Raw genomic sequence first — 20,616 nt, 5'->3', positions numbered from 1 at the left:
TGCAGTGCCGAGAAAAGTTCAGTCATGTGCGTAAATAAATTGTTCGTTTAGGTGTGAAGCATGTAAAACAAAAGTCATTATTTTGCAGACCAAAGCTGCCATGGATCTGCATTAGACGTCATTGATCATATTACTAATTCTTAGTAAGTCAAAATGGATCGATTTTTAACTAAAATGGTGATGGTGTCAAATCACAGAAAAGAATACTGCACGACATGGTGATTGAACATGTCCAAAAAACTTTGTTTTATTTACAAGATTGATTAAATTATGATGATTTGATTGTGACATTTTATAATATACACTGCACATAATTATTTGTACAGAGGTCTATATGGCATTAATGATCCAGACAATAGCATTATTTGTGCTTTTTATTTGATTTACTCTTGTACGTGTATTTGTACGTGTTTATGTTTGAACACACTGTATCCATCATTTTCATTTGCATGCAAATAACCTCTTACATGGGAAATCTTACAACTTACAATCCGGGCCCAATATATGAACTACCGTACATTGTGTTTATAGGAATTGCATTGCAACTGTATTTTTTTTTTACTCTCTTTTGTCACTCTTGGTGTCCTATTAGCCGGGCGCCTCGTCCAGCATGCCTCTTTTCTTTTATTCTCCTCATTCATAACATGTTCATACTTTATTTGTTGCCTTGTCGCGTCTTCACCGCAACGCTCCAACAGGATGTAATCAGTGTCTCCTAATGCTGAAACTTGACTGTTCCTGGGAGTCTTTTACGGCTCGTTTGGGGGCGTGCGTGATGACTGTTTTTCTCCCCCCCTACAGGACCTGAGAGCCGGGAATGCCTGAGTCTCCTCTCAGTCCCGCAGCAGCCCGTCAAACCCCGGCAGCAGCCAGCAGCCTCCTCAGTCACACAGACGCCACCGGCGCAGGAGAGACACCGGCTAATGGGGACTCCTGCAGCGGAGTGAGTGCCGAAAACTGGCAGAGTCTCCGGCATAAACAGGTATCTTCATCCTCCTCCTCCGTCCTCCCCCTCACCCTCCTCTTCGTCCTTCCTCTCTTCCTCCTCTTCACAAGCGGGAAATAGAACAGCGTTAGGTAAACAGATGTCAGGAGAAATACTGCACGTCAACTCCACATTGGACGTCCCTCTGACAGGACAGCGAACCCCCCCCAGTGCCTGCAGCTCTGTTGACACAGTAGCCAGCGATTTCATATGAGATCTGATCCGGGTTGGGAGTTGACACACAGGACTCTTGTTTGTCCTTCATTATTAGTTTGTGAGTTGAGGGGCCGGGGAGAAATAATTGTCCACAAGACGAAGGCCAAATAGATGCAAGCGGAAGGCAAATAAGCATGGCCCAACATCATGTTATGCTCGTCTGTTACAATTCCCTCGCTGGGGATCTTAATGTAGGGGATCAATGGAACGACTGAGATTATGGATGCATGGTCACCCCAAAGCCCCCCCACCCCCCGCCTCTCCTTCGCTCTGTTATCTCATCTCCTCAGACTTTCTTGTTTTTCTTCGTTCGATTTCAAAACCTACATCTGGCCTTCAGCTTGTGAGCCTGCAGAATCATGTCAGAATGAAGGGAAAAGTGATCCCCCCCCCCCACTCGAGATGTTACAGTAATGATTTTGGCTGAAATTATTTACCACCACAAGGGGCGCAATTTAACTTTCACTGCTTACATATACAGAGGAAAAAGAAAGCCAAGCGAGCAAGCAGGTAAAAAAAAACTCTAGTGTAGGAGAATTACACACAAAAAGACAACAATGTTCATTGTAAACATTGTAATAACATTGTAATAACATTGTAATAGAATGTTGAAATACAACACAAGTTTGCTTGGTTGATTGACTTGTTGATTTGGACGTGGAGACAGCATTTTGTATTTTCTATGTCAAAAGCTGTTTTTTTTTTTTTTACATAATGATGATCAATGAATTGATGACGTGACTGATGGGTCAGTAAGGAAATTGATAAAAATGTGCATCACTACCTCCCACAGTGAAAAGGCTCTATAGTGCTGCACTAGTGTGAGAGGTCAATAATGTCAAGCGCTCTTTTTTTTGGTGTAACCTTCTATTAACAAAGTGATTACAACAAGTACTAATGTCAACGACACTACCGCTGCATCCGTGCAGCCTGGCTGCCAGTGTGCCACTCCATTCAAAATAATAATTTTAATAATTTTAATTTAATAATCAAATGAAGACTATTGATGGTGAGGACTGTTTTTCTCTCATAATACAAGAGAAGGATGCATTTCTTTTGTGATTGCAGCATCCAATCAACGATGCACAAAATGCTCAGCCAGTAGTTTGAATAGCACGATAATGAAGCCGGCCATCAATGGCGTCTTTATAATCAGTGAATCGAAGTGAATCGAGGACGCATCAAGTGTGAGACCAAAATCGCGGCTGAAAAAGCAACTCATTATAGAGCCTGTGCCAAACAGAAAACCCTTCCTTCACGTTGATGTTTCTGTTCCTTCTTAACTTTTCAATCGGAAAACTTGAGTTCTCATGGATGAGCGTGGTGGAAATCGTGAAGGGATTATCTCAAAGGACTGTGGTGGTGGTGATGAGGATGACAAACCTGAGGTCCCAGATGTGTTATTCTTTCATTACATCCTGCAAGCAGCTGAGATATTACTCCAGCACAGACACACGGGGGCATTCTGAAACCCACCAAGAGGAACATCTAGTCACAGCCCCCTGCACATACATGCCTGTACAGTAGGGTGACAGTGCAGCAGTTGAGATTAGGGCTGCGCAATTATAAAATATTGTCGAAATTGCAATATGGCCAAGTGCAACATCCAAATCGCTGCAATTTATGCTTTACGCTGCAATTTATGCTTTACGCTGCAAGTTATGCTTTATGCTGCAAGTTATGCTTTACGCTGCAATTTATGCTTTACGCTGCAAGTTATGCTTTACGCTGCAAGTTATGCTTTACGCTGCAATTTATGCTTTACGCTGCAATTTATGCTTTACACTGCAATTTATGCTTTACGCTGCAAGTTATGCTTTACGCTGCAATTTATGCTTTACGCTGCAAGTTATGCTTTACGCTGCAAGTTATGCTTTACGCTGCAATTTATGCTTTACGCTGCAATTTATGCTTTACGCTGCAAGTTATGCTTTACGCTGCAAGTTATGCTTTACGCTGCAATTTATGCTTTACGCTGCAAGTTATGCTTTACGCTGCAAGTTATGCTTTATGCTGCAAGTTTAAAATATGTCACAACAACAACATACAGTAGCATTAAATGAGTCATTGTGGTGCTACAGAGATGCCTCAGCCTACAAATCATATTCCCCAGAGACGTAAGGGAACATATACATAACTTATAGACCCCAGTAAAAATCACATCACCAAGAAAAAAATCCCAATGAAAATGAAATTCAAAAATGACCATTCGCAATTGCAATATCAAATCAAACATCAAGGGACATGTTTCAGCGACCCAGTGGTAATGATTAGAAGAGAGGGGGGGGGGGGGGATTCTGAGTGCTAGAAACTACCAAAGATAATACTTGCCCTTGCACTTGGGTGCAAGATATGGCCCATAGTGAATGATAAACTATAGGTAATGACCTTCCCCCTCCCCCCCCCAAACTATAGATGGTTTTCACATAATTGTCAGTCCTCCTCTGCTCCCGCCGTCCATAGCAAACACTGCAACAGGAAGTGAGCTGGGGTTCAATTTATAATGTTTTTGTTGTCAGGTTAAAACCGTCTATAGAGCATGTGAAAACTCTTCAATTGCTCAATTGTATTTTCTTTGCAATAATCAATCTGCAACAGTCACGTTTGTTGTATAGTATTGTTCGTAGGGTATTATTTGAATTTATTACTGGCTTTTGATATTCTTTCAGACTAAATGGACTTGTTTGGAATAATTCAGTCATGGCAAATTGCCATATAGCCTCTGCTGCAATACCATTCAGTTATTTGTCTCTCAATCGGTGACAGTTACAGATCAGTTATTATTCTGCAAGTGTTTGCCTTTATTAATATCCATCCACTGCTATTAGGAATCACAACAAGCATGTAATTGTTTTGCTAATTAACTGGTCAACCTCTCTCCCATCTCATTTAGGGTCAATGACACAATCTGTCCTGATGATGTTCACAAAGGGTTGACAGCGTTGTGTTGCAATTGGATTGGAAGACTTCCCATTTGATGGTTATTACTGTTTAACACTTGACCTCTCTCTCTCTCTCTCTCTCTCTCTCTCTTCTCTCTCTCTCTCTCTCTCTCTCTCTCGCCCCCCCCCCCCCCCCCTGTGGCTCTGTGGACTCAGTCAACGTCTCTCATGTTCCCTCGCTCTTCTCTGCTGCAGCTCTTCCTGGCCATGATGGCTCCTCAGCAGATGCAGCAGCTCCTGTCGCCCGGCCAGCTGCAGGCTCTGATCCACCAGCAGCAACAAGCCCTTCTGCTCCAGCAGGTAAGACACCGCTGCACCTGCTAAACTGCAGGGCCGGTTCCAGAACAAGATGACTACGGATGCATCCTAGATAGGAAGGGGCGCACATGCACGGGCCGCCCCGAAAAACTTGACATGTTATTTTACTAAAAATAATGCATTTTACCATCATTTCAGGTAGAATGATACCAGCCAAGCAAGAATATTTCAAGTGTTTCAAGTGCCTTACTGAAATATTTGGACCATATAATGATAATACAATTATCTCAACCTTAAAAGGTTACATATAGGTGCCAAAAAGCCATACATTCTCATCAAAGAACAAAGAAAAACAACAATTATAATTCAAGTTTAAACAGTAAGTGTGCAGCTGCAGCATGGAGATTTCATTGTACCTTTGGTTAAGACCAAATCATCTCTTTAAATGCTGTAAAGTGTTTTAGCAAAGAATATTGCAACATAAGTCTTTCAGAACATACAACACTCTACTAGGCTACATTATTTTTTATTATTATGACTTCTTTTTTTTTACCACTCTTTTCAACTGACAATTAAAATGAGGGTGCAATGCGTGCTTTTGCACCCGTGTAAAACCGGGCCTGGCTAAACTGCCATTTTAGTTACAAACATTTCTTAGAGGCAAACATAGTTAAACCTCAATGTGTGGAGTAAAATAATCACAGAGAGATTTTCTGGCTAAGCAATGTTAGAAATTAAGCCACAAAGGAGTGGAGAGGAGGTAGCTGTTATCAAGCTAGCACTCTTGCTACTAACTGGAGAGAGAGAGAGAAAAGTTATTTTGTTGTCTTGGTTAGCAGTTCAGCCGACACCTCCCAAGTTCAAAATAGCCATACTAACGTTAGCCTGTAGTTATCATTCTGAGTAATGTTAAGTTAAAGGAACACTCTGCCCATTTTCAACAAGCTTTGTATCATTAGAACATCAGTAGTATATCAGAATACACACTGAAATGTGGACCAGTGACATTACTGGTCCACACTTTAACACTCAATAACTGTCAAATTAAATGACAGACTTCAAAACAGTTTACAGTTTTCTGATATACTACTGATGTTCTAATGATACAAAGCTGGTTGAAAATGGGCGGAGTGTTCCTTTAAGCTAGTAGCTAACGTTAGCCTGCTCACCTTCCAACATCAACAATGCCATGGTCATCTATGAAATGAAAAAAAGATTCATTGCCATTTCTATTTACATTTGAAACAGAGTTTGTTCTTTGTTATTCAAGGTCGCCAGTTTGCTAACTTTCGCTCTTAAAAACCATCGTTGTTTGGCCCCGCCCACTCTGTCTCCAGGGCAGCTTTGCCTTTGGAGACACTTTGGAAAAACTGAAAGTCTAATTTGAAGCACTTCACTGTAGCCTAGCTCCCACGACGGTCCCCACATGCTTTCATATCCAGGCCCTCCAGATACACATTAGGCCAGACGGACAGGTGCTGCTGTTGATCGAATTTAGCATATTGTAACTGTACTTCAATCATGAGAGGCCAGTTGGTAGGATTTAACAAACTTTATTTAGCAATCGGCATGCATGGCAAATACTTTGGCGCATGACTCCATTAGCCAGTGGCGCTGCTCTTGAGGCAAGAGGAGGGCATCTGCATAGGCTAGGAGATCCCCCCCCCCCCCCCCCCCCGTGGGGGATCAGGAGTCACAACTCGTTGGTGGCGGACTGGGGAGGTGGGTGGGGCAAAACAACGCTTCGGAGGATGGCTTCAGGGGAGATGGACTGCCGTGAAGCTAGCTGCTGCTATGATCGGCCAGAGAGAGAGAGGTGACGTAGAACCCTTGCTATATATATGAGAATTATCTGACGTCATATCTGACGTCATTACAGACGTCATACTAAGACTTTGACTGACCACGTCATACTAGACCTTGACTGAAGTCAGGGGGTGATCGGATTAGATTATGCACGAATGGCCTTCTGCTTGAAATATGGTCTAGAGACCTCACTTCATTACTTTATGTCGCTCTGTACGACAGTCAGCTAAATGTCTATATTATAAGTGAACATGTATAATGCTGCATCTCCTTTTTGTTCCAGCAACACCTGAAAGAGTTTTACAAGAAGCACCAGCAACAGCTCCACATACAGCTGTTTCAACAGCCAGTAAAGAAAGTCAAAGAGGTAGGCTATGTGGGTCTTGATTTTTATTTGAAATGCTACATCTATTTGCGAGGAGGAAAGTGTCTTGATGTTTATTGATCTAGACAATTCATGTGATTAAAATTGTCTATATCATTTACTGATCAGTCAAAGAAAATGTCTGATGTTATTGTAGTCAAAGACTTTTATAGAGCTCTATCAGCAACAAGGGGATTGCAACAAACTCTCTGGCACAGCTTAGGCCTACAGTGTAATTTAGACAAATAAGACTCACATTTTCACAATTGAGATGAGTAGGCTAAAGCAGCTATTTAGAGTGGCACCTGACAAAGTCAGTCGTTGGCATTGATTTACATCCATATCAGCCCCTGTTAATATTCATTAACCTTTTAATATTCATATAGAAGCAAAGGTCTTCATTTTGCTAATAACTTGAATTACGTTCTATAGTCAACCTTACCGTCAAGCCAGCAACAATGTTGTGAAAGTAGGTGTCACATCTTTTTAAAGGCCGACGCTGTATCTCAATGTGGAATGACACTTAAATTCTTCAGTGTACAGTGTAGTTTACAGTGTAGTTTACAGTGCAGTTTACAGTGTAGTTTACAGTGCAGTTTACAGTGTAGTTTAGAGTGTAGTTTAGTCTTCCAGCTGTAATGATCTTCAGCCAAAAGGCCAGGGACCAAGACCTCATGAGAGCAAGCATCCGCCCAGCTGAAGTGTCCTTGAGCAAGAAACTGACTCCCTAGCAGCTCCTTAGACGCACCAGCTGAAAAGAGGATTTCAACATCTTCTTGCTCTCCTCTCCTCCCCTCTCTTCTCCTCCATCTCTGCTCCTCTCCTTTCCTCTCTTCTCCTCTTCTCCTCTCCACCCCTCTCCTCTCCTTTTCTGTCCTCTCTCCTCTCCACCCCTCTCCTCTCTTCTCCTCTCCTTTTCTGTCCTCTCTGCTCCCCTCTCCCCTCTTCTCTTCCCCTCTTATCCTCTCATCTCCTCCCCTCTCCTCCTCTCCTCTCCTCTCCTCCTGCCTCCCAGCTCTCTCCACAGCAGCATGTGTTCCAGCAGCTCCTCCAGCTCCAGCAGCAGCAGCAGCTCCTCAGGGTGCAGAGACCTGCCCTGTCCTCTCCAGGTCACTCCTCCATCACTTCATAGAGAGCCAAAGGGTTAGGCATACCAACCAAGGGATTTCATCCGCCGTTTTATTTTCCATATCTATTTCGTAAAATGCTTATAAAAATAGTTTTACTTGGTCAAACCAAGCGATTCAGCTACAGTATATTTAGAATCGTAATATTGTGAAATAACTTAAATGTTGCTCGGATGATTGGCTTTACAGTCTGCCCATCACACATCCATCCACATTACTTATTGCTGATTACACATTACTGAATACTCACCGTTACTAATGATAAAATAATAATAATAATAAAAGGCCTGCAAATATCTTATGAAAGCACAGATACTCATCCCAAAAACATTGTCACAGTATTGATATTGAAGTTCAGTTTAAAATATTGTAATATTTGATTTGGTCGGTATGTATGTTTTCATGTGTGTTGTAACTGGCTCTAGCACCGCAGAGGTGCAGCAGGTGCAGGGGCGTATTTTCCACTGGGGACAGGGGGTCCCTCCCACTTTTCAAAACCTAGATTCTGTCCCCCCCACTTTTTAAACTGAAAAAATCATGCTTAATATCCTACTATTTGACCAGCCATCATATTCTGGCTGAGAATGTGAATTGAGTTGCTGATTATAAGGTATAGGCTACTCCAAAAGATAATAATAATAATTATAATAATAATAAATGGTGCTGCTGTATAAAGGGTTAGGTGATTTTTCTTTATTGATAATGAGAGGAGGTTAACATGGTAAGCAGTGAACATGGTTGAATTTAAAATAAAGTACACTAATAATAATAATAATAATAATAATAATAATAATAATAATAATACAACCAACGTGATTTCGATATGGCTCTGGCTTTCACATCAGTATTGTTCTATGCCTTGTTCATGTCACCTGCTTTCATATCAGAGCTCTGATGAGTTGGAGGAGGTGGTGTCTAAAAGGCATGTATTTAGTGATGTGTGTAGTTCTTCATAGATCTAGCCTCTTAATTTTGCCCTCAGAGTGCACCAAATTGATGCATTTTACTTTAAAATGTAAAAGAAAAATCTTCCGAGGGTGCATGCCCCCGGGCCCCCCTAGAGGGTCGCCGCTCCTAATTCTATTGTGCCCCCGCCCCCCCCCCCCCCCCCCCCCCCACTTGCGAAACCAGGTATTGGCCCTTGAGCAGGTGCTGACATAGACGTTGACACGCTGTATGTTTTCATGTGTGTTGTAGCTGAGGTGCAGCAGGTGTGGAACGAGCTGACGAACGGAATCACAGAAGACCAAAGCACAACAAAGGAGTTCCTGGACTCTGCTTCGACCAACATGAGCCCAGCTAAAGTCACAGGAGGACAGACGAGTGACCAGTCTCCCTCTCCTCACAAGACACAATGGTGCGCTCTCTCTCTCTCTCTCCGTTTGTGCGGTCGTGTGAAGCCTCAGACGATATTGTCTTTTCGTCAACATCAAAGAGTTATGTCATCTCTGTAGGCGTTGATTCTTCTCTCTCGGGGCGCGCGAGGTGTTTGCTTTCGCAGCGACGCTTCACTTCTGATTCCCCTCGGGAGAATATAGATTTGTTTTGTTTGTTTGCTAAAGGGAAAGTTTACATGACTTCATGTCCCAAATCAAAAGTGAATAGGTCTTCATTTGTTTATCAGTGCTCCCCTCCACCTCTCTCTCTCTCTGTCATTCTGTGAAAACAACCTTATATCTGTGTTGTTAGTTGTTGTTGTTCTCCTCCTCTTCTGGTGTTCTCTTGCTGCTGTGGTTTATAATCATGTCTCCTCCTCCTCCAGTGCTGTTGAAGCCGATCGTGCAGCGACGCACGTTCTCCACAGTCATGGCGTGTGTAATTGGCCAGGATGTGAGTCTGTCTGCGAAAACGTCAGCCAATTTATCAAGTAAGGTTTCCAAAAAAAAAAAAAAAAAAAAAAAAAAATCTTCCCCAGAAAGGCATATTTTCGTACCCTGTGTGTGTGTATGTGTGAGTATTTACTGTGTGAATGTTTGTGCTTGTGAGTTGACCACTGCTACCCGTGTTGTCAGGCACATGGACAGTGAACACACTCTGGATGACAGGAGCACAGCGCAGTGCAGAGTCCAGATGCAGGTGGTTCAGCAACTAAACCTTCAGGTAGGCGTGCTTCCTATGAAGATGTCAGGTGGCAGAAAAGTTTGAGGCGCAGGTTTGGATCGGTGTTAGCAACCAGGCAAACTTCAGCTCCTCCGGACACCGCGATACAATATGGGGAGCTGGCAAAAGAACTCTGGGCCCTAGCTTACGGGCCGGTGCAAGGGAGGGCAAGCGTTGTCATTGCTAGTTTCTAGCACTCAAAATCGGAATCGCTTAAAACACGTCCTGTGATGTACTGAACCGTTCTGAAACACGCCCTGTGATGTACTGACCCGGTCTGAAACACGCCCTGTGATGTACTGACCCGGTCTGAAACACGCCCTGTGATGTACTGACCCGGTCTGAAACACGCCCTGTGATGTACTGACCCGGTCTGAAACACGTCCTTTGGTGGTAATTAAAAGAATAAGAAAAATTGATTTTGAGTGCCAGACACTAGCAATGACAATGCTTGCCCTTGCACCAGGCGTGAGATCGGGCCCTCTAAGTTTAAAGTCAGAATTCTAACTTTCTTCTCAGAATTGGGGGTGGAGCAACGGCCAGGACAGCTTGGCAAGAGGAATTGGCGAAGTACAATTGGGGAGAAAACCCGGGAAGGGGGGGGGGGGGGCGGGGGGGGGGGGCGGTTCTGATTTAAATCTCAGAATTTAATTGACTTAATTTAATTGAGGTTAATTTCAGAATTGGGAGAATAGAGCAGCATCTCCTCTGGGGCATCTTAGTGGTGTGTACCGTGTGAAGTGTGACATCAGCCCCTTGTCCTTCCCTTCTCTCATGCGGCAAAAATGCCCCCAAAAATTCCATAGAAGCAATTTTGCAACATTGGATGCTCATTTCTTGAATTCTCCTAGCTCGTGGTTCATGCATTGACACGGTATAAACTGTATAAACTTTGCCTGGTCCCCAGAACTTCATTTCAGTAAGCTGTGTTCCACGGTTTTATAGAGAGCGCCAAAGTGGAACGTCACTTCCTGCTTCATCAGCACTGTACCAGAGATTTTCATCTGCAATTTATTTTCCCATAGACATTTCCTAAAATGCTTATAAAAAAGAATTGACTTGTTCAAACCAAACGGTTCAGATATATTTAGAAACCGGAGAGATCGCATAACATTTCACTCAGACCAAAACGTTAAAAAAAAAAGAAGAAAAGAAAATTTATATATTTTTTTAGCTTTGGTCCTAGTGAAATATTCGATGGTCTCTCCCGATTCTAAATATAGCCGAACCGTTTGGGTTGGACCGAGTAAAACTATTTTTTATGAGCATTTTACGAAATGTCTACGGGAAAACGAATCGAGGAACAAAATCTCTGGTACAGTGCTGAAGCAGGAAGCGACGCTCACACGGCCTCTCGCCTCTAAAAGCATCTCCTGCTTCCATCTCTCCTCTCTAACAGCTCTCTAAAGAACGGGAGCGTCTACAAGCGATGATGGCTCACCTGCATCTGCCACCTTCACAAGCCGCTCAGGCCCCCTCTCCCCCCGCGGGCGTCCAGTCGCCCCGGCCCGACGCGCCCACTGACCCGTGCGGACCGCAGGTAGCGTGCGCCGCCATAGCTGTGTGAACAACAGAGCCAAATCAGTTGTAAATTGCACGGCGCTTTATAGCTGTAAGCAACACGACAGAAGATAACCGCTCTCTCGCGCGCGCCTCCTCATCTTCTCTAGCTCACTTGTGCAGCCATGAAGATGCTGTTGGCCTGTGATTGGAGGTTAGCACTGTGACCTGTCGAGCACTTACAGTTGGATGAGCCGCAAAAGTCATTTTCTGAGAAACAAAGAATCGTCATGGTAACGTCACAGAGATTACTGGGATCATGGCACACCTGCGCGGGATAAGGGTCAGATAAATGATGCTTTCATATCCCATCACAAATGCATTTCTGGCGAAAATATGGTTGAACGTTTTTTTTTACCGTCCTTCTCAAATGAAGACCAAAGGTGTGTTTTTTTTTTACACTATTATTTGATGTAGATGACGTCCCTCCTCTGAAGCCCAGTTTGAAAAGCCCTGCTGTGTGACTCACTGAGTTCTTCCTCTCCTCTCCTCTCCTCTCCTCCCCTCTCCTCTCCTCTCCTCTCCTCCCCTCTCCTCTCCTCTCCTCTCCTCTCCTCTCCTCCCCTCCTCTCTCCTCTCCTCTCCTCTCCTCCCCTCTGCTCTCCCTCTCCTCTCCTCTCCCCTCCCCTCCTCTCCTCTCCTCTCCTCTCCTCCCCTCCTCTCTCCTCTCCTCTCCTCTCCTCCCCTCTCCTCTCCCTCTCCTCTCCTCTCCCCTCCCCTCCCCTCCTCTCCTCTCCTCTCCTCTCCTCTCCTCTCCTCCCCTCTCCTCTCCCTCTCCTCCCCTCTCCTCTCCTCTCCTCTCCTCTCCTCCCCTCTCCTCTCCTCTCCTCTCCTCCCCTCCTCTCTCCTCCCCTCTCCTCTCCTCCCCTCTCCCCTCCCTCTCCTCTCCCCTCCCCTCCTCTCCTCTCCTCTCCTCTCCTCTCCTCCCCTCTCCTCTCCTCTCCTCTCCTCTCCTCTCCTCTCCCCTCCTCTCCTCTCCTCTCCTCTCCTCCCCTCTCCTCTCCTCTCCTCTCCTCTCCTCTCCTCTCCTCCCCTCTCCTCTCCTCTCCTCTCCTCTCCTCTCCTCTCCTCTCTCGGCGCCCAGCTGTTGGCACCAGACGCCCGCCAGTGGCTGTCAGACAACCGACACGCCACTGCTGATAATTGGGGACGCTAATCATTTGTTAATCTGGCAAATATTGCGCCATAATCGCAGCACTCGCCAAACAATTTCACCCTATAATGAACCATAATTGGCTTCCTCCCCTCTTGCGATATTAGTGGAATCACCTCTGGAGGAGGCGAATCGAATCGCTCCGTTACACTCTTGTTGTTGAATATCTCTCCCTCTGTGTGTTTCCTTTGCGTTCCCTATCCCCTCTCGTTCCTTTTGTTAACGTGGATCGTCTCTTTGTGCGCCGCGCAGCTCAGCTCAGCGCCGGGTGTGGCCCTGCCTTCGCGGAGTCCCCCAGACTCAGTCCAGATGTCCCCCGTCAGCCCCCCATCCCAGGCCCAGGCCCAGGGATTTGGAGGAGGTTCACCCAGTCGAACTTCATGTGCCGGGGCCATAAGACGACAACATCCCCCCTCGGTCTACTCTCTGTCCCCAGGTAAACCTTATACTACAGACACGTTTAGTCTACTCTCTGTCCCCAGGTAAACCTTATACTACAGACACGTTTAGTCTACTCTCTGTCCCCAGGTAAACCTGATACTACAGACACGTTTAGTCTACTCTCTGTCCCCAGGTAAACCTTATACTACAGACACGTTTAGTCTACTCTCTGTCCCCAGGTAAACCTTATACTACAGACACGTTTAGTCTACTCTCTGTCCCCAGGTAAACCTTATACTACAGACACGTTTAGTCTACTCTCTGTCCCCAGGTAAACCTTATACTACAGACACGTTTAGTCTACTCTCTGTCCCCAGGTAAACCTTATACTACAGACACGTTTAGTCTACTCTCTGTCCCCAGGTAAACCTTACACTACAGACACGTTTAGTCTACTCTCTGTCCCCAGGTAAACCTTATACTACAGACACGTTTAGTCTACTCTCTGTCCCCAGGTAAACCTTATACTACAGACACGTTTAGTCTACTCTCTGTCCCCAGGTAAACCTGATACTACAGACACGTTTAGTCTACTCTCTGTCCCCAGGTAAACCTTATACTACAGACACGTTTAGTCTACTCTCTGTCCCCAGGTAAACCTTATACTACAGACACGTTTAGTCTACTCTCTGTCCCCAGGTAAACCTTACACTACAGACACGTTTAGTCTACTCTCTGTCCCCAGGTAAACCTTATACTACAGACACGTTTAGTCTACTCTCTGTCCCCAGGTAAACCTTATACTACAGACACGTTTAGTCTACTCTCTGTCCCCAGGTAAACCTGATACTACAGACACGTTTAGTCTACTCTCTGTCCCCAGGTAAACCTTATACTACAGACACGTTTAGTCTACTCTCTGTCCCCAGGTAAACCTTATACTACAGACACGTTTAGTCTACTCTCTGTCCCCAGGTAAACCTTATACTACAGACACGTTTAGTCTACTCTCTGTCCCCAGGTAAACCTTATACTACAGACACGTTTAGTCTACTCTCTGACCCCAGGTAAACCTTATACTACAGACACGTTTAGTCTACTCTCTGTCCCCAGGTAAACCTTATACTACAGACACGTTTAGTCTACTCTCTGACCCCAGGTAAACCTTATACTACAGATACGTTTAGTCTACTCTCTGACCCCAGGTAAACCTTATACTACAGACACGTTTAGTCTACTCTCTGACCCCAGGTAAACCTTATACTACAGACACGTTTAGTCTACTCTCTGTCCCCAGGTAAACCTTACACTACAGACACGTTTAGTCTACTCTCTGTCCCCGGGTAAACCTTACACTACAGACACGTTTAGTCTACTCTCTGTCCCCAGGTAAACCTTACACTACAGACACGTTTAGTCTACTCTCTGTCCCCAGGTAAACCTTATACTACAGACACGTTTAGTCTACTCTCTGTCCCCGGGTAAACCTTATACTACAGACACGTTTAGTCTACTCTCTGTCCCCGGGTAAACCTTACACTACAGACACGTTTAGTCTACTCTCTGTCCCCGGGTAAACCTTATACTACAGACACGTTTAGTCTACTCTCTGTCCCCAGGTAAACCTTATATTACAGACACTTTTAGAATACGCCCATACAGCAGATAGCAACGGTGGGGGCTCAAGGTCACATGACTTGGACTGGAGTCAGAGATGTAATGACTTGAGACTTGACTTGACGCATGAAGAGAATACTTGAGACTCGGCTTGACTTTCTGGTGGATTCTGATTTCTTGACTTTCTGGTGGATTCTGATTTCTTGACTTTCTGGTGGATTCTGGTGACCCGGGACTTGACGTGTACATTTTATTCTAAGTAAAACCATATTGCATTGAAAAATCCAATATCTTTTTGTTTTCTTTCAAGATATTAAATTGATACTTGTTCTGACTTAACTTGGACTTGAGACTTGTACCTGAAGACTTGAGTTGAGACTGACTTGGGACCGGAGCAAGGTCGACCTGGTCTGGTAGACAGATATAAACGGGGAAAGACAGACTGAAGTGCTAATTGGACACTAGACATTCCATGTTCCACTGATGATGTTTTACTTTGTTTTAGAAAGTGAATATGCGCTCTACAGGAACACTGATATCAGACCACCGTTTACCTATGCAACGCTGATAAGACAGGTATGATCAGTGACTCGGATTACAACCGAATGGTTTTGTCTCTCGCAGTCGGGACTTCAATTTGACCCCCACAATGTGCCACTCTTTTGTCTTCTGTCCCACCTGTCCAGGCTATAATGGAAGCGTCGGACATGCAGCTCACGCTCAACGAGATCTACAGCTGGTTCACGCGCACGTTTGCTTATTTCAGACGCAACGCTGCGACTTGGAAGGTATCAATCACCGCCCCGCCCACCAATTCACTTCCTGCTCCCAGTGCATTTCACACACTCGGAACGTTACAACGTTGTGTTCAGTTGATGTCCTTCAATCTGATTTTCTCCGGAGCAGAACGCGGTGCGCCACAACCTGAGCCTGCACAAGTGTTTTGTGCGCGTGGAGAACGTGAAGGGCGCCGTGTGGACCGTGGACGAGGTGGAATACCAGAGGAGGAGGTCCCAGAAGATCACAGGGTGCGGGATGTCAGCCGGCTTTGCTATATGTCATAACCAGTGTTGGGGGGTAACTCATTACAAAAGTAACATATTACATGTAATATATTACTTTTAGCAGTAACTCAGTAATATAACTTATTACTTATAGGATTTGAGTAATATTATACCAGTTACTTTGTCAAGTAACTCAAGTTACAAATTAAGTTACATTTTATTAAATCAAAGCACATATTTAAAAAAGATACAATAATTTCCTAATCAAACTGTCTGTTTTTTTTGCAAATAACCACTATAGATGACAGTAACAAAGGAAAATAATAACATTTCGAATTTTGGATTGTTTACACTGACTTCAAGGTGGTTGAAATTATATTTAGAGATGGTTCCGGGGCGGCGATGTCATTCTGCTGCCGCTGTTGTTTTGGTAAAAGTAATGCAAAAGTAGTGTAATAAGTAACGAGTTACTCTACACAGAAAGTAATATTGTAAAGTAACTTATTACCGTAATTTCAAATGAAAGTAACTAGTAATATGTAGTATATTACATTTTGAAAGTAACTTGCCCAACACTGGTCATAACCATTCATTCATTCATACAACCTTTTATTTAGTTGTCAGAAAACACATTGAGGGCGGGGCTTTCTTTTTCATTGGTGCCAAAATTACAAACGGGTCAAACAAAACTTAAAACACAAGAAGAAGAAAAAAAGGAAAGTGGAGACGTAAAACGAATGGGGAATGAAAATAAAAAGTTGAAATGAAAGGCTTAAAATGATCCAGATTTAAGCAAGGATGCCATTTCAAAAGCAGATCCTCCTTTCTGAACAGAAATGAAAGAAACGAAAACACTAAATCAAAGCAGTGAGAATCAAAACTAAGTTAAAACGTAAGACACATTATACTGTAGCATGAGGACAAAATGGAGAACCTAGCAGTGCATCTACAGTATTGCACACACATTTGTTCCCTGAATATCAGAGTACATGAATGAATGTATGATCAATATGGCTGAATTGAATATGCCAACCGTTTCAAGGCTCCAGTAGGATGTCCTATTCCCATCTTTTTTTTTTTATGTATTTTATTTATAGCATTTTTGAGTTTAACACAAAATCAGACAGAAGACAAGACAAGGAAAACAAAAAAACAAACAAACAACAACAAGACAACTGCCATATCAAAAAAGTGCTCATATGCATATCAGTCCATAGAGTAGTGCAAAGTCCAGTTTGTCCACAGATTTGTTGAAGACCAGAGAATGAGTCCACAGAACCAAATATCCGTGCAGAGTCGAGAAAAGTCCAGAGACCGGGTAGGAAAGTTCAGGTTAGATTAAATCCCAGCAGTTCAACTTTCAGTACAAAACAGAGCAAAATTAAGCCACAGGTTGACTCCTCCTCTCATTTTTAACATGTTCAATAAATGGTCCCCATATTCTGAGAAACTTATGGTGAGTGTTGGACAGAGTATACCGAATTTCTTCAAGGTATAGACAGGACACCATGTCATTTAACCACTTCTTGAAACAAGGAGGGGAAACTGATTTCCACTCTCTCAGAATAACCCTTTTTGCTATGACCATACCGAACATGAGGGCTTGTTGTAAGGCTCGAGGAAGAGTCAAAGAGTGTTCAGAGCAACCCAGTATCACATCAAGACCATCTGGAATGAAATCTGTACTGTAGATTTCACTGTACAACTGAAAAATACGCTCCCAGAAATGTTTGAGTTTAGGGCAAAACCAGAATAGATGACCCAGGGTCCCATCCCCTGATTTACATTTGTCACAGAGAGCAGAGACAGAAGGAAAGATTCTGTTCAGTTTGGTCTTAGAAAAGTGCAGCCGGTGTATGACTTTAAACTGAATGAGTTGGAGTCTAGCATTAATAGAGCATAATTTTATTCTTTCCAGACCCTCCTCCCATAGCTCATCTGAAATTTTATTCCCATCATTTTAATGGAAGAGTGATCAGGTTGTATTATTCGTCAGCAGCAGCACCGACCTTGCCTCTAACTACGCCTGTTGTCCCGGGGTTGAGAGTTTTGGAATACATACCAGGTATTGATTGTATTGCCATGAATTTGAAATGGCTGAGGTGCATTCTGACACTTTCTGTTCTGGCTGTTATTCTGCAGGAGCCCATCTCTGATGAAGAACATGTCCTCCATGGCTTTCGGCACGGCTCTGAACGTTAGCTTACAGGTGAGAGGAGGATGTCTCAGTGCAAGTTCTCAAGCGTGTTCCCCTAGTTTATGGAAGCCCATTCTTTGTGTCTCAGAATTCATTATTTTTTTAATAATAAAAAGTTAATAAAATCAATAAAAAGTTGTGATGTATCTGATTAAAAAGTCAGAATTGTGAGGGGAAAAAACATCTGAGACATGAAGTCAGAAGAACTGTGAGAGACAATGTCAGTTGTTTATTTTATTCATCGGCAGGAATAGGCTTCTTACGTCTTTACTGATCACAGTGGGTTGAGCTGGTTGAGGTTTTTATATGATATTATTATATTATTTGATATTTGACAATCGTCTTTGTAGACGGCGCTGGCTGAGGCATCACTCCCGGGATTCAAGAAGGAATGCATAAGCAGAAGATTGATGAGTCAAATACAGCAGAGCAGGTCACTGGACTCAGACAGCAACAACAGCCACACTAACCCAGACGCCTCTCCTCCAGGCCAGCAGTGAGTTTCCTTCAAGTGAACTCTAGCAAATACTACACATCATTAAAAACCAATGACATGCATGAAAATGATAGGGATACACCCTTTTCAAAACATTGTAAATCTTGGTTAAACAAGGCAAAACAACTGTGGATACATGGAAATTACTACATATTACATGTAATATTTCTGATTTTATTGTATCTTCTAGAATCTAGGTAATGGCATCCAAGTAGAAGATATTTGACCTGTAATTGTCTGTTTGTCCCCCTTCCCTATACCCGGAGTGTCTATTCGTACCCGGGTATAAATAGACACGCCGGGCGGCATATGCTATTTGCACCCCCTATTTACAAGCACACCGCCACCGACGAGCAGGTATGCACACAAGCAGAGAGAGGGGGGGAGGGAGAGACTCCCTCTTGTGCGTGTGGAACAAGCACATGTGATTACAATTGTGCATTATTAAATCAAAATGTACCTGTGGTGGTGTTGCAGAGGCGGTGAGGTTAGCGCGGCAACGCAGCAATATATATCCAAGGCGCCGATTGATAGCAAACAGATAGCTCACCCAGGAAGTTACAGCGTTGCTGTGCAGGAGGCCTGAGTTCAACTCCCGGTTGTGTTGATTTTTTTTTAACTTTTTTAAATTGAGCATAACTATTTAAATCCGGACATAACACTGCCTGCCATATTCAGTTCAGGGATGTTTCAGAAAGTCATATTAATTTAACATCAAAATGATGAAATGGCGTGTAGAAGACTGTTTACAGTACAACGTTGGGCTTATGGAAAACCCTGCCATGTGCGCAAATTGAAATATTTTCACTGAGAAGGACAACACTATAATATTGAATTTAAGACAATAAGTCAGTGTTACAATTGCCCCCTTGGGCAATCTGAAAATCTGAACTATAATCAAAATAGCCATTTCTCTACATTCTCTAATTGTTAGCTTCTTGTAAATGAAATAATGGTGACGTTTAATAATTTTTTGGGGACCCCTGCCCTGTCGAAGCCCCTCAAAGATCCCTGTGGTAACCGGACCCCCAGATCCTCTCTCCCCAGTTTAAAAATCCCCCCAAATTCTATAAATCCCCCCCATGTGAAGGAAATAAGGGGGGAATAACCCCCTAATTTGCAAAATAGATTTTAGACCCTGTGCTCTAGGAACATTTAGTCATAATTTTAAAATAGAAAATACATTCCAATCATTTCCTGAATCGGGGTGCAAATAGTCACACCGACTATTTATACCCGGGTGCAAATAGCATCTGCCGTTTCTTATTGTTGCAGTGTTTTGTACTGCCGACTTCTTTTTGCTAAAAAATAATAAAAACATGTTTTACCTACAGAAAAATGCCCCTGCTTTTCACCTCTTGCAGGTGTCTCTTTCTTAAGGAAGAAGCAGTGAATCTAGATGACCCAGAGTCTCTGATGTCAGCGGTGGAACCAGCTGATCTCCAGCAGGACGAGAGAGAAAACGATGAGGAGCCGTGGTTCCATCTTGAATGACACCTGACACCCACAGGTCTCAGACTGAAAAAGAACAGTTATGAAGCAGATGAGTAAAAGACTTGCCTATGTTGACATTCAGGGACGCAGCGCACACAAGACAGATTCATCTTTTTATTTGTCAAATAGAATTTACTTTCCATTTCAAGCTCATGTAAATCTACATGTGTTCAGTGTGTCTCGCAAGCCTTATGAGAAGATTCTCATCCAGATTGACAAATACACATCAATATGGAACTAAACTGAGAATCTTTGGTTTATAGCAGTGATACTCAACTTGCGGCCCGGGGGCCAAATGCGGCCCGCGACAGGGTGCAGAGTGGCCCCCCCCGACCATTCTCTAATAATTTCACATTAGTTTTCATTGTGAATTAGAATCTAATTCACAATAAAAACTAACATGAAATAAAGTTTGACTGAGCTCCAGCTAAATTGTCAAATACCGCCATCTGCTCACTATCCAGGCACTTATGTACTGTATGTACTTAACCTAACTAACTTAACCTAACTAACTATCCGGTGTGCACAACATTGTCAGACTAAACTCAGGCTGACACCCCAAAAACCTACAATCTGCTACAGAAAAAATTATATTGTTTGTTTATTAACTGGCCCCTGGCCTCCTATCATTTCACGAAACTGGCCCCCGGGCAAAGCAAGTTGAGTATCCCTGGTTTATAGTGTTGACAGTTTTTCACCTGATTTCTATCAGTTTATAGTCAATAGTTTACCCATTGTTTATTTTATCACTATACACTACCGATGACAATGAAATCCAAAACACATTCTATAGCCTACTTGAAAACTGCAATGTGGGTGAGTCTTAATTTCTTGTCTGTAGACTGAATGACTAGTTTGCTTTAAAGGGAATTTCGTTTTATTTTATTTTTATTTTTTTACCTGGACTAGTCAGAGC

At 43.4% G+C, this 20,616-nt stretch overlaps 1 protein-coding gene across 1 annotated transcript; it reads left to right on the top strand.

The window, feature by feature from the left end:
- Positions 1-817: 817 nt before the first annotated feature.
- LOC310800691 (forkhead box protein P2-like) lies at positions 818-19,700 on the top strand (the record flags this gene model as incomplete). The annotated part of the gene is made up of 15 exons (XM_083663306.1): positions 818-982; positions 4,339-4,443; positions 6,491-6,574; positions 7,587-7,680; positions 8,896-9,055; positions 9,461-9,565; positions 9,711-9,798; positions 11,198-11,338; positions 12,764-12,947; positions 15,015-15,085; positions 15,196-15,297; positions 15,416-15,537; positions 17,656-17,722; positions 18,061-18,206; positions 19,571-19,700. 15 exons carry the CDS (start codon positions 818-820, stop codon positions 19,698-19,700), a joined length of 1,764 nt encoding a protein of 587 aa, XP_083519432.1.
- Between the last annotated feature and the right edge of the window lie 916 nt (positions 19,701-20,616).

The sequence above is a fragment of the Poromitra crassiceps genome (assembly GCF_964638095.1).
Source record: "Poromitra crassiceps genome assembly, chromosome: 30".
Lineage (NCBI taxonomy): Eukaryota > Metazoa > Chordata > Actinopteri > Beryciformes > Melamphaidae > Poromitra > Poromitra crassiceps.
This window is presented reverse-complemented; position numbering and strand designations above follow the sequence as displayed.